General features: G+C 39.1%; 1 protein-coding gene across 1 annotated transcript in view; it reads left to right on the forward strand.

The window, feature by feature from the left end:
• Positions 1-12,150, forward strand: part of Pde6 (phosphodiesterase 6) — a 180,621-nt gene extending 168,471 nt beyond the window's left edge. Inside the window, exons 14-15 of the mRNA XM_067151772.2 lie at positions 6,079-6,149; positions 10,532-12,150. Coding sequence (XP_067007873.1) covers positions 6,079-6,149; positions 10,532-10,834 — 374 coding nt within the window. The 3' untranslated portion in view covers positions 10,835-12,150. The remainder of the gene's footprint in view (positions 1-6,078; positions 6,150-10,531) is intronic.
• The last annotated feature ends 1,733 nt before the right edge of the window (positions 12,151-13,883 follow it).

Raw genomic sequence — 13,883 nt, forward strand, 5'->3', positions numbered from 1 at the left:
ATAGGAAAGGGAGTTAGGGATTGGAATAACTTACCAAGGGAGATGTTCAATAAATTTACAATTTCATTGAAATCATTTAAGAAAAGAGTAGGAAAACAACAGATAGGGAATCTGCCACCTGGGCAACTGCCCTAAATGCAGATCAGTATTGGTATTGATGTCTGTCTAAATCTGTATTTGGAGCAGAGACAAAGCAGGACTTCATTAAGATAAGTTCCAAATTTCAAATTCCTAGGTTTTTAGGCAGAAATAAACATAAATATTGTCCGGCCCCCATGGCTAAATGGTTAGCGTGTTGGCCTTTGGTCACAGGGGTTCTGGGTTCGATTCCTGGTAGGGTCAGGAATTTCAACCATAATTGGTTAATTTTGCTGGCATGGGGGCTGGGTGTATGTGTTGTCTTCATCATCATTTCATCCTTAGCATGATGTGCAGGTCGCCTACGGGTGTCAAATCTAAAGACCTGCATCTGGTGAGCCAAACTTGTCCTCAGACACTCCTGGCACTAAAAGCCTCCTTCCAGCGGGCCAGGTAGGACTTTTGTGAACAATATGACTCCATCGGTTCCTGTCATTATAAAGTTCCTCTCCTTTCACATCCTGCACTGTTGTTCTTTTCTCGATAAGGTCTGCATTTATTTGGTCCAGCCACCTTCTTCTGGGACGTCCAACAGGTCTCCTTCCAGGTACTTCCTTTTCCAAGTATTGTCTGGAGGTTCTAGTCTCTTCCATCGTTCGCACATGCCCAAACCATTTCAACCGTGCAATGTATAGTCTTTCTTCTAACATGCAGGTCACTTGCATGTCATTTCTAATGCACTAATTTCTAATTCTGTCTCTTCTTGTTTTTTGCATAGCAGATCCCGGTCTCTAACCCATATGTCATGATTGACTGGAGGTAAGATTTGAACATTGTTTGTTTGGCTTTTATGGGAACTGTTTTGTCCCATACTAGATTTCATACCTGATAGAAGAACATGGAACCTTTTGTCACTCTGTTCTGGATTTCCAATTTAGCACTCCCCTGGTTCAATACAATACTTCCAAGATAGCTGAATCTTTCTACATATTCAATTCTCTCTCCATGAAGTTTGCAGTCAAATTTGCTGGGTGTTCTACTCAATTTCATTGCCACTGTTTTCTTCTTACTCACAGTTAACTTATATTCCTTAAATTTGTCAATCCAGCAATCTAATTTCCTTTGGACTTCTTGCTCTGTTTCTCCCCAAATGTCAACATCATCTGCAATCACTAATGCATTCAAATCTCCAAGTTCTGAAGCTTTAATTTCTTTAATGATTACATACATGAATGCAAGGAAAAGTAGTGAAGCTAGTGCACTGCCTTGTTGTACACCTCTCTTTGTTTGGAACCATTCAGATCTACCATTCCCTATTTGTACACTAGGCCTACTTTCACAGTTTTCATATAGCAATTAGATCTTACGAATTAGAGAACTTGGAGCCCTTAGTTTGTGCAGACATTCCCATATTTTGCTCCTTGGAACGCTGTCATAGGCTTTTTCTGTATCCAGGAACTATCAGATCTTTCCCATTTTCCCAGTATTTTTCCATTAGTTGTCTAATGGCAAAAAATAGGTCTATTGTTCCTCTGTTTCCTCTGAAACTATGTTGCTCTTCTTCAAACTGATGTTCTGTCCTTGTTCTTAATCTCTTCACTATGATCTTTTCCAGTATCTTAAGACAGTGTGGTAGCAGTTTGTACACTTTCTTCTGCTTCCTTTCTTGAATACTGGTATGATCAATTCTTTTTTCCATTCATCTGGTATCTTATTTTCTCTCCAGATTACTCTCAGTGTTCGATGTAGCCACTGAAGACCTTGTATGCATGCCACTTTGATTATATCTGCTGATAATCCATCTACTCCTGGTGATTTTCCTCCTTTCATAATTTTCAGGGCATTTTCTGTTTCTGACCACATAATTGTTCTTTCTCCATGTTTGATAGGTTCATTGTTTTTGTGCTTGTCTTCTACATTGCCATTTAACAACTTTTCGAAATAGTTTCCCATTTCTTCTCTAATGTTTTCTATATTCCGGATTAGGATTCCATCCTCTGTTTCAATTGCTTTAATATCCTCTTTGTCTGATCTCCCACTCTTAAATATTCCATACAACATATTTTGATTCCCTTTTGAGTCCTCCTCTAGTTTTTTGTGTGAACATCTCCCAACTCTTATCCTTCTCTTCCTTCACAATTCTCTTCACTAATAATTTCTTATCTCTATATATTTGTTCAGGGTCAGTTATTTTTTGGTTATCTTGTGGTAAGACACCTTGCATTTGTTTTTTCTTCTCAACATCTTTATGTTTCTTTGCCATATTTTGGTCTTTAATAGCTTCTCTCACTCCACCAACTGGTCCCTTTCTTCTTTCTTCCTCCTCTTGTTTTGCCACATACTTCTGCTACACTACACACTAATGTTTTAAAATGGTTCCATTCCTCCTGTGCACTTTTTGTTTCATTCTTCGATATCTTTTCCATTACTAACTCTTAAAAAGCTTTTTAATTTGTCTCATCTTTCAATTTCCAATCTTTTATTCTTGGTATTTTCTGTGTACTTGGTGTTCGCACAACCTTATAGTTCAAGACAGCTATTAGTAGCCTGTGATCACTGTCTAAACATTCACTGGGAATAACTTTTAAATCTCTCATGCCTTCTCCACTTTTTCTATCTTTATTACATAATCAATGACTGTTTTAGTTCTTCCATCCAAGCTGTATCTGGTTATTTTATGGCTGTCTTGTTTCTTGAAGAAGGTGTTTTTTTATTATCATGTTATTTCTGACACAGAAATCTAGGACATTCATGCCTTCAGCATTCCTTCCCCCATATCCAAAGGGTCCCATTACCTCTTCATAGCCTGTTTTATCTACTCCAACTTGGGCATTTAGATCCCCTATTATCATAATATTATCCTCTTGTACATGATCCTCCAATTTCTCAAGGAACTCCTGCTTTTCGTCATCATTACATCCTATCTGCGGAGCATATACTTGGATTATTGTGAGACTGTTACTGCCAAGTTTTACTCTGGCTTTGATCATTCTTTCATTTATATATGTGATATCTGTTATGGCTTTAATATCTGTATGTAGCACAAATCTAACTCCATTCTTTGTTTCCTTGTTACCATGCCAGTATAGCTTCCCTCAGTTTCTTTGATTTCATCCCCTTCCATTTTGTCTCACTCATTCCTAATATATGAATCTTTCTCCTTTCCATCAGGTCGACTATCTATTCACACTTGTTGGTCAGTGTAATAATATTCAGGGTTCCTACTCTCAATTTGATTTCTTGGTAAGGTCTATTCCAGTTGTTATATCTTTGATCGGTATATCTTCTTGCATTTTCAGGATAAGCATCAGCCTTCTTAGGGTCATCATTAGTTCCTGAAGTGCCAGAAGTAGAGTATTTTCCTGGTATGTTCGATCCAAGGCTTGTCCGTACATTGAAAGCAATCAAACAATTACTTCTTTACTGGCTCGCTGGGCCTAACATGAAGGATTTTCTTTTGGGGTTTATTCCCTTAGCCTTTGAGGATCTCTCCTCATCCCGCAAGGCAGTGAGTGCCATCTGTAGTACTCCAGAGGATGGGTTGCCTCTACCGCCAGCTCTGCGGTACCGAATCATCATCTCCGCCTTTGTTGCCATTGACGTTTTCACCCATAACCCTGGGTACGGGTTCCGTGATATACCCCACGGGACTGGGTCCCTGTCTGAACTCAGCCATCCTATCACTCCGGCCTACTGGAGTGTAGGATGCCCGCCCCTGAGACGTGGACATGTCAGGCAAGAATTACTCAAGTGGGGGACAAGGGAAGGTGGCCCTGTCTCTCTTGAGCCAGGTTAATGGTTGTATATGATGCTACAACCAAAGGCACTATCACCTCATCCATCCTTTTTAAATACCTGGTCAAGAGATCCAAGGAAAATATGCTGATGACATCACCACAATAGACTATGCTACCGTGCAAAAATTGCAATGATATGTCATTTTGTTTCAAAGATATTAACTTTCAAAGAGTGTCTGCAACCATCTACTATAGGTCACGCATGAGATTTGTAGGGCACTTTGTTCACTTCCATATTACTGCCTACTAAAGAGAATTAAATAAATGTCTGCTCGCTCCAACAACAGCAATCATCTGCTTTGTACTGTATCAATGAATGCTGAGGGGAACCGGCAATAATGCCAGTTAGGGATACTAACTCTGTTGCAGTCATTTTAATTCTGAATCAGAAATTAATGTAATGGAGGGCCTTCTTCCGTAGTGTAGGGGTAGCATGCCTGCCTCTTACCCGGAGGCCCCGGGTTCAATTCCCGGCCAGGTCAGGGATTTTTACCTGGACCTGAGGGCTGGTTTATTGTTCTATGATGCGATTTTATTTGACGTAGATAAATATCACACGAGAACACGTTCACTTCCTTATGTAAATTACTTTAGTTACACTGTACGTCACAACACACAATTATACACGGTAGCAAATGACACTATATACAACACTCAATAGCGGAGTACCCTGAAGTCGATTCTGACAAGTACAGATATCAACAACACTGACGCGCGCACTATAACATACTCTCTCTTGAATTCACCGCCTCACTCACTTTACTTGAGTCCAATACTCTGACTCCACCTCGGAGCCCAACAGTCACTCCCAGTCCATCACTTGCCTGAGTCCCAAGAACTAAGAACTGAGAACTAGCTTCACTGACTGACAGCTCAATATTTATACTACTCGATCAACCATCTAGAATGATTGACTTCTGGAAGAGTTCTTACAACACTCTAATGGAACACACTCGAAACATCGATCGACCAGCTAGTCAGATGGGTACTCGAACATTTGTCGACTATTTACTAATCCATATAGAAACTTCTACAACATTTGTAATGTCTCTACATGTATTTGGATAATAAAACCTTACAGTAAGTTTCCAGAACCCTTCATATATACCAAATTATAGTACAATAAGTCTAACATACGAACATTATAGAATTTTCTACCGCTTTCGACTAACTAGATTTTGAGGTTACACAATACTTATTTGAGGTTATACAATTTTATACTACATATTTACAGGGAAACAATATACTAGCCTTGTTTAACACTTAATAAAAGATAATTTATCATTAAATAAACTATAATTAAAATATATTAAACATACTAATTGAATTATGATGTCGTACCTACAACAGGTTTGAGGTGCACCTAGCCTACATAATTAGAATTGAGGAGCTATCTGACGGTGAGATAGCGGTCCCAGTCTAGAAAGCCAAGAACAACGGCCGGGAGGATTCGTTGTGCTGACCACACGACACCTTGTAATCTGCATGCCTTCGGGCTGAGCAGCGGTCGCTTGGTAGGCCAAGGCCCTTCAAGGGCTGTAGTGCCATGGGGTTTGGTTTGGTTTTTTGGAGGGCCTTCTTTCAGTGTGAATTACTCAAAAGTAACTTATTCTAGAATTCAAAATGACCCCTGTGCAACAGTTTTAATCTGACTGCCTTAAAAGGTTGCACGCATGTGCATTCATATACCTATATAGCATTCATAATTTGTAGTATCAATTTTAATAATATTTGATAATATTCAGAAATATTTTGTATTCAGGTATGAAATCAAATTTTTATGATAGAAAAGCACACACAGCTACAAATAAAAATGTTAAGAAATATGAGGATCACACTGAAACCAGAAATAATACATTTTATTCCTTCAAATTTTCTAACATACAATTGTTTCAAAATGAAACATTTTGAAAATTAACCAATTTTTAAAATGACATAACGTTGGAAATATTTGCTCTATTTAGCTAAATGTTGTTTTCTTTATTAGAGCTGTATTAATTAAGTCATAAAAGTTTGTATCATTAGTACTAGAATTACAGAAAATATGGTCCTCACTTAACTCTTGCAAATTATCCAACTTCGAAACAGAATTCGACTTGAACCCTTTTCTATAAAATAATTAACTTAAATGGGTGAGGCTGATATATTGTTTGAAATAAAAATCATCCACTGCTAATTGTAGGCCTCTTTCCTCTTCTTTCAGCCAGTTCAGAACCTAAGGATATTGAATTTACTGTCACAACTTTAAATTGTGCACACAGTTTGGAGAAAAAGGTAAGTAACTAAGCATTCATGATGGAATATTGTATTTAGTTAAGTAAAGTCCATGTTTTCATTGTCTCCTCAGTAAAAGTCCTGAAGTCTGAATGTGTGCTATGAATAAGAATACTATTACCTCCCCAATCCTTCTCAAGTACCCGGTCAAGAAAGCCAAGCGAAATGTTGTGGCGAGTTCCACCTTCTTAGGAAGGAACAACTTAGCCTGGACCGGACAGTGAGTGGCATCACTGAGTTAGGGCCTTGCCTTTTCCCTCACAGTGAACCAATCAGCAGAGAACCGGCCACACAAATTAGTCAGCTTCTTCTACAAGTACTGGCGTGGCTACATGATTACAGCGTGGGACTCACTTGACAACTAGAGCTTTCCATCTCCAGAAGTTTCTACTGTCTGAACTGTTTTGAAGGGCCAGTCTGGCTATATAAGGAATATGAGACTTGCCTGAGTGGTTCAGTTGAGCTCAGTCAGTGAGCAAGCTCATTTGGAGTTGAGTGGAGAGTTCAGTGTTCAGTGTGAGTGAGTGTCACTGGGGACAGCGACAGCCTGAGTTAAGGAGCGGATCTCTGGAGTGTTCTGTCCGTGGAACTGAGTGTTATTTCTGCCTGTCTGTCATTGAGGAGTTGAGTCCCTTGGGCCAGCTGCTGTATGGGAAATCCTCGTCTTGCAGGCATCATACACATTACGCATGATGCAGTTCTAGGCACTCTTCAATGTCCCCACCATTTCAACATTCATGTGCGTGCAATGTTATCTGTGCAAAGGTCAATGTTTACAAACACTCACTGTGTGTCAGAGACACAGGCACTAGTGCCACGATTGTTTGTCTAACTGCTGGTCACCAATGTGAAACATGTTTACAAAACATGGCCACTTGTGAAATGTAAAAGAAAATACCGACTTTTCTTCATTCTGGACAATAACAGCATGTTGACAGCTGTACCATATTGTAACAAATATCCCTCACGTTTTTGGTATAACTTTCCCTTATATTCTATATATGGTATATACACAGTGTGACAGTAAGATAGTTAAATTTTCAGGACACATTCCTCACACGTAGAAGAAGAAAATACGTTACATGGACATGGGTCTGAAAATGCTTTATTTCGATGTTAGAACTCATTTTCTACAATTCCACATTATGGGGAAACACACAGGAACAGAACATACAGTTTAAATGTTAAAAATACCCTCTGTTAGCATTGATACATGCATCAACTCACCATCAACTCATCGAGGATTCAATGTGGCAGCGAGTTGATACGTGCATGAACCTGCCATCAGCTCATCAAGGATTCAATGTGGCAGCAAGTTGATACGTGCATGAACCTGCCATCAGCTCATCGAGGATTCAATGTAGCAGCGAGTTGATACGTGCATCAACTTGCCATCAGCTCATAGAGGATTCAATGTGGCAGCGGGTTGATACATACATGAACTCGCCATCATCTCATCCAGGATTCAATGTGGCAGGAAGTTGATACATGCATGAACTCGCCATCAGCTCATCCAGGATTCAATGTGGCAGCGGGCTGATACATGCATGAACTCACCATCAGCTAATCGAGGATTTAATGTGAGGGCGAGTTGATACATGCATCAACTCGCCATCAGCTCATCGAGGATTCAATGTGGCAGCAGGTTGATACATGCATCAACTCATCATCAGCTCATCCAGGATTCAATGTGGCAGCGGGTGATACATGTATCAGTGGTTTTGAACACTCCTTGGAAGAAAATGTTTCATGTGCTACGCCATTAGTTTCTTGTTAGTTTCCCATGATTAATGGACTATGTAGAGTTGTAAGGTAGAAAATGAGTTCTCATCATCGTTGGCATTAACTCATTTCCGAGTGATTAACTTCTTCCAATAATTCACTTCTGTCTGTGGATGTACTTTTGATGGTTGAACAGACCAATTCTAGCATGGAATAAGCATCCACACATATTGCACAGAATTGTTGAAGGAGGGCGTGACTGTGTTGCACGGAGTTTTCGTCCTTCTCTACTGGCATCTTCACATCTGCATCATTCCTTTTCAAACGGATTGGCAGCAGCAGGGATGGTCTGGCACCAAATTATATGGTCTTGAGCAAGCGTATCCCAGGTTTGTGGATTGAGACCTGTTGTCTTCATAGTGTGCTTAACCCCTCAGCGTCGCAGCCATTTAAATAGCTTCCTACCCCGCGGTCGGATGAGATTTCAACTACGCGCGACTGATATACATCGATTCACTTAAAGCGTTACTACAAGTATAAGAGTAGCCCGATTTTCACGAAATTTGGAATTCCTTATGACAGAACTATGTACATGCAGATAATTACGTAATTGTTTCACATTTCATTAGTAATTTAGTTCCGTGTGATAGAGTTCGAAGCACTCTTTGAGACAGGGACTCAAGTCACACTCCTGGCAGCAGTACACTGACATCTTTTTTCCGCCGTGTTTTGAACACAGAATACAATGTCTCTGAGGTTTGGATTTCTCACTCTTCGGTGCTAATTTCCTGATAAAATGCCTTTCCTGCAACCTTGGAACTGTATTATCTGATGCGCGCCGGCCTTGAATATTTCGTTCCCCTCCCTCCCGAGCGTATTTTGTAAACAAACCTTTCACCAGCTGCTCCGATAAGGTACCCCTAATTGCTCAATATTTGTCTCTGTGACCTGTGTGAGTATTATTAGAGAATTTAGCAATCAGAATTCACCGTTGAAAACTTCTCTTTGACCTGTATAATTATCTATAGTCTCTTACACGAAATTTCCAAGTACTGTTTCCTCCTCATCGTCACTCTCATCATTTACCACTGCTACATCATCTATTTCATTATCACTGCTGCTTATACTGTCACTACTACTTCCGACTAAACTTTCATCTGAATTATACAATATTTCAAGCACGTTACTGTCAGTCAAACCACGGCTGAGCACGGCGCGTCACACGGACTGATGAAGCTGCAGCGAGATCGAAAGCAGCAGGACGAAACTGAATGAGGGGAATAACATTTATGACGAAACAAACCAACTCGATACGTATTTCAGATAAAAGGTCGAGACAACGTCTTTCAAACGAGATATATACCATGAACAACTGGTTCTCGTATCGTATGACAAAAAGCAGCACTAACTGATGCCTACACAGAGCACTCGTGGAGAGTTACGAAAATATTACAAGCTGAGAAATAAAGACAAATATAATAAATAAACCGCACTCCCAATGTACAAATAGAGCAAAGAACATCACACAAAAAGACAAACTTCTCAGATCATCATTTATTTATTTTATTCTGTGGGAAAGAATGAAGCAAACAGACTTTAAAAAACGCAAGAGATTAGTGCTCAGACTTATTTGACAAATAATTATCCTTGCGAAAACAACTACATTATAACGATTTTTCAATTCTTATTTACAACACTGATAAACCCGAAACCGTCTTCTTGGAAACAAAACAATTTGCATATCAGTAACTCCAAAACTCTTCGCGCTATAGCCGTAAATGTGAAACCATGTATGGGTCTATACCACGTATAGAGGTCGGCGGCTACGGAAGAAAAGAGGGTCTATACCACGTATAGAGGTCGGCGCTGAGGGGTTAAGCTTGTCCTTGTAGTGCCTCATGGGGACTCCATGAGGTCTGGTGCTGGAACAAAGTTCACCATACAAGATTTGGCGTGGAAATCTGGTATCACTCAACCAACAGACATGGCCAATCCATCTAAGCTGATGATAAATGATGGATGATTCTATGCTCTTGGCGTGCGCTTTCTCAAGAACATCAATGTTGGTGATGTGGTCTTCCGTTTTGATCCTAAGGATGATCGAAGTTTCCGTTGGTGGAAGCGCTCAAGCTTTTCCAAGTCATGTCAGTAAAGGGTCCAAGTTTCAAAAGCGTACAGCAATGTTGTGATGACAACTGTATGGTACACCATGTGTTTCTTCTTCGCAGTCAGGTCTTTATTTATGAACATCCAGTGTGATAGTCATCCAAATGCTGCATGGGCAGCACCAATTTTTTTCTCCACATCTTGCTCGCAGTTACAGAAAGGATACTACCCAAGTATGAAAAGTGGTCTACCTGCTCCAGTGGAATATCTGAGATAGAGATGTTGAAATGTGGAAGGGTTGTGACCAGGTGAAGGTTGGGTGAGGACCTTGGTCTTTTGAACATTAAAATGAGTTCTAACACATAAATAAAGCATTTTTATACCTATGTCCATATAACATACTTTCTTCTTCTATGTATGAGGAATGTGTCCTGAAATTTTGTACTACCTTATTCTTATACCCTGTACATACACTACATGTTGATGACAGATATATCATGTCATTACAATATCCATAAATACACTACAAATGAATAATGTTACAATTGTTTCAGACAGGAGATTCTGGTTCCAGTTCAACATTGTCATCACGTCCACCTCGAAAACTCAATGGGAATAGTAGCACGGGAGTCGTCATGAGTCGATTTTCCAGCTTACGCCGTGGCCGGACAATAGGCAAAGCAGTAAGGGACCGTCTGAGCAGCTCCCTCTACAGCTCCAGTAGTCGAGAAACTCCATCAGAATCAGAGCTCATTACAGCTCCAATACTGCCAGAAACAAATCGCAACAAGCCAGTAGCAGTGACCAAAAAAGCAAAGCAAAACAAAGCCAGGAGTAAGTTATGTGAAATTCTGTGAGAAGTGACAGCTGAATAAACTGAAGGACTAACGAACATCATTCAACTTGCTTCCAATTTGATGTTGGTTGTTATAAATATGGCGTAAGAACAATTCATAGGTTTCCTGTCTAGTGTATTAAAAATAAACTTCTCGAAAATCAAATTGTGTTCTTAAAAAATTGAACTAAAAAAGTGTAGGAGCTGAAAGAATTACATCTCCTACCCCTGTAAAGTGGCTGTGGTTATGAACCTAAGAGTATATCAAGTTAAAAACCAGTTGGTAAGTACTTTAACCAAAGAAAAGTAGGCAATGAAAAGTCAGGCTGAACAGACGGGTGATAATTTAAAAATATGTAAATATTAATTATAATAAAAATAAAAATAATAATTTAATAAGTGAAAGAATATTAACTGTACTGAATAGAAATAACTGCAATGTTATTGTTAAAAAATGTGATAATTTGTAAATGATTTTAATAACCATTGGTATAAATATAAAATATTAGAATGGTACTATTGAAATGTACACTTCCATAAACATCTGAATTCCTTCTACTTCTTTTAATATCACACCTGCTGACAGGTTTTAAGGGCACCTGGGATATATTTCTTGAATATACTTCCATATGAGAGTTCAAGAAATGAATAGTGTGTCACACACAACCTACAAGTATGTATGTTTTGCTTTTTCCTTAATTAAAGAAGGAAAGGTAACATTTGGTGAGGACACATTTTTATAAAACACAAAGCCATTATCATCTTAAATAGTTTATTTGAAAGTATTGTCAAATATATAAGTGCTTAGTAGAATTTAAAAATTCTGATGAAACCTAGTCTCTCAAATCTATCAACTACATTGAAAGCAAACAAAAATAATTCACTGTGTAAAGACAGTATCATTATTAAAGTACTTTAAAATAAACCATTAATTACACAAGTTCACTATACTCACTTAAGTAAATAATTCTAGATATTCATTAAAATTACCTGATTATGCTGTACCTTTATGCAAAATTATTTGGGATAACAATCTTTAATGAAATGTAAGTATAAATGATAATGTATACAGATTATCATCATCGACACCAGTTTCCCTTGTCCAGCTCCTGCTGGTTGGAATGTTCATGGCACCTTTCCATCTTCCACTATCCATACTCCTTAACTGTGTCCAAGTCCAGGTTTCTTCTAAAATGAAATGTAAGAATGAATGGTAATGAGTATAGATTAATTCTTTAGCAATCCATCAAGAGGTCTATTTGAAAGTTCTCTCTTTATTTAATGATTTCAGAATCATAGGCAGAGATATAAACTGATTTGGGGGCACCTAGTCCTTTGAAATCTTCCTCAGAAAGAAAAATGTAAATTCCATATGTTGCATGATATGTCTCATTCCTTTTTAAGCCTTTACGGGCGGTGGTAATTCATGGCTGTAGGCTGTGAAAAAAAATTGAAAAGTTACAAACTGCATGCAAAATTTCAGAAAATTTACTAAGACAATGAAAATATATCCACATTAACCACATACCTTGTTTAAGAGCGGAAACCCAAATATCGTCTCATAAGTTTTCACTGGAAGTATGACACAAGGGACTTTCCATAATATAATCCGACAATGGTTAACTTTAAGTACACATAATGTCTACCCATCAATCCCATTTCCTGAAATGATCGGGGATGAGGTGAGGTGAATTTATATTGCGCGTTTATCCCTTTCAGACCTGAAAGACTTACTTTCGGCACTACTGCTTCCTGCCATCTCGCCGATCAACTGTGCTTTTTAAACTCTTCTTCCTTCGCCCTGGCGGTCAAGCGCATACTAAAATCAATTGAAACACACGCCACGTGTCCTGCACAATCACTGCAGTCCGGTGTAGCGCTGAAAAAACATCAAATACGGTCAGGGATAACTAAAACACGAACCCGCACAATTGTGCGTACTCGGTCTGAAAGGGATATACGACCAAATGCTCTTCCCGATGTCAACCTCAGTTGAGGAGCTAGGAAAAAAGCAAAGTCACCTCCGTACAGGCCATGAAGGCCCTTGGAGTGGTGGAAGGTAAAGGCTTCCACTATCCTTAACCTCGGCTCTTGCTGGGGTAGAGTGGTTAGCTCTAAGCCTGGCCGCCTTTGCCCTCAGGAATTAACCTGGTACTCATTTTTGGTGTAGGCTGAGTGAACCTCAGGGCCATATGCACCTCCGGAACTGGAAATCTCATTTCTTAAATTTGTCGAACCCATGTCCTTCCAGGCGAACCGAGCACACCTTTACTGCCTCGGCCAGGCAGCCCCAGTTGAACTAATGGAGATGAAATGAATGATGGTGAATGATAAGTAGGTGGAAAGAAATAACTCTGACCTAGAAATAGGAGCTGTCCTGGTATTTGCCTGGAAGTGAAAGTGGAAAATCATGGAAAGTCATTCTCAGGAAAGTGTGACGGCGGAGATCAAACTCGCGCATCTCCCAAATGCAGAGCCGTAGCGCGGCTACTCCACACGGTACACACTAGTCCACTGTTATGATATATATATATATACATACAGAAAGCTACTTTCAGTGCTGAATTGGTTTCATTTTGTTTCTTTGTTTGTTAAAAAGTGGAAAAGCCAAAGGACAGTCATAGAAGTTGAACCCATACTCTGCACAAATAACATGAATAAATATTCTATATGGTGTGTTTCAGTATCAAAGTGATGTATCCACAAAGACACACACACATTTTACACTATTTTATTTATAGACTATATAGAAGACTGCAACAGATGCATGTCAACTACCAACCCAACAAAACCAATTCACATACTTGACTTCAAACACTCGGTTAACACGACTTCCACACAAGTCTCATTAAAACAACTCAAATCTATCCTCAAGACTGCCTCTTTATATATGTTGCCTGGCCAGGCTTCTAGAAGAATATGACATAAAATGTTTTCTCGTAAATTCGAGAGTCTCCAATAGCCTACTTACAATGTAAGGAACTTTCTACACAAATCTAGTCACACTGCATTGTTCTCGACTTATTACAATGTGTTGCACAATATTGCAGTGGATTATACACCATATATAC

Source organism: Anabrus simplex, chromosome 7 (assembly GCF_040414725.1).
Source record: "Anabrus simplex isolate iqAnaSimp1 chromosome 7, ASM4041472v1, whole genome shotgun sequence".
NCBI lineage: Eukaryota > Metazoa > Arthropoda > Insecta > Orthoptera > Tettigoniidae > Anabrus > Anabrus simplex.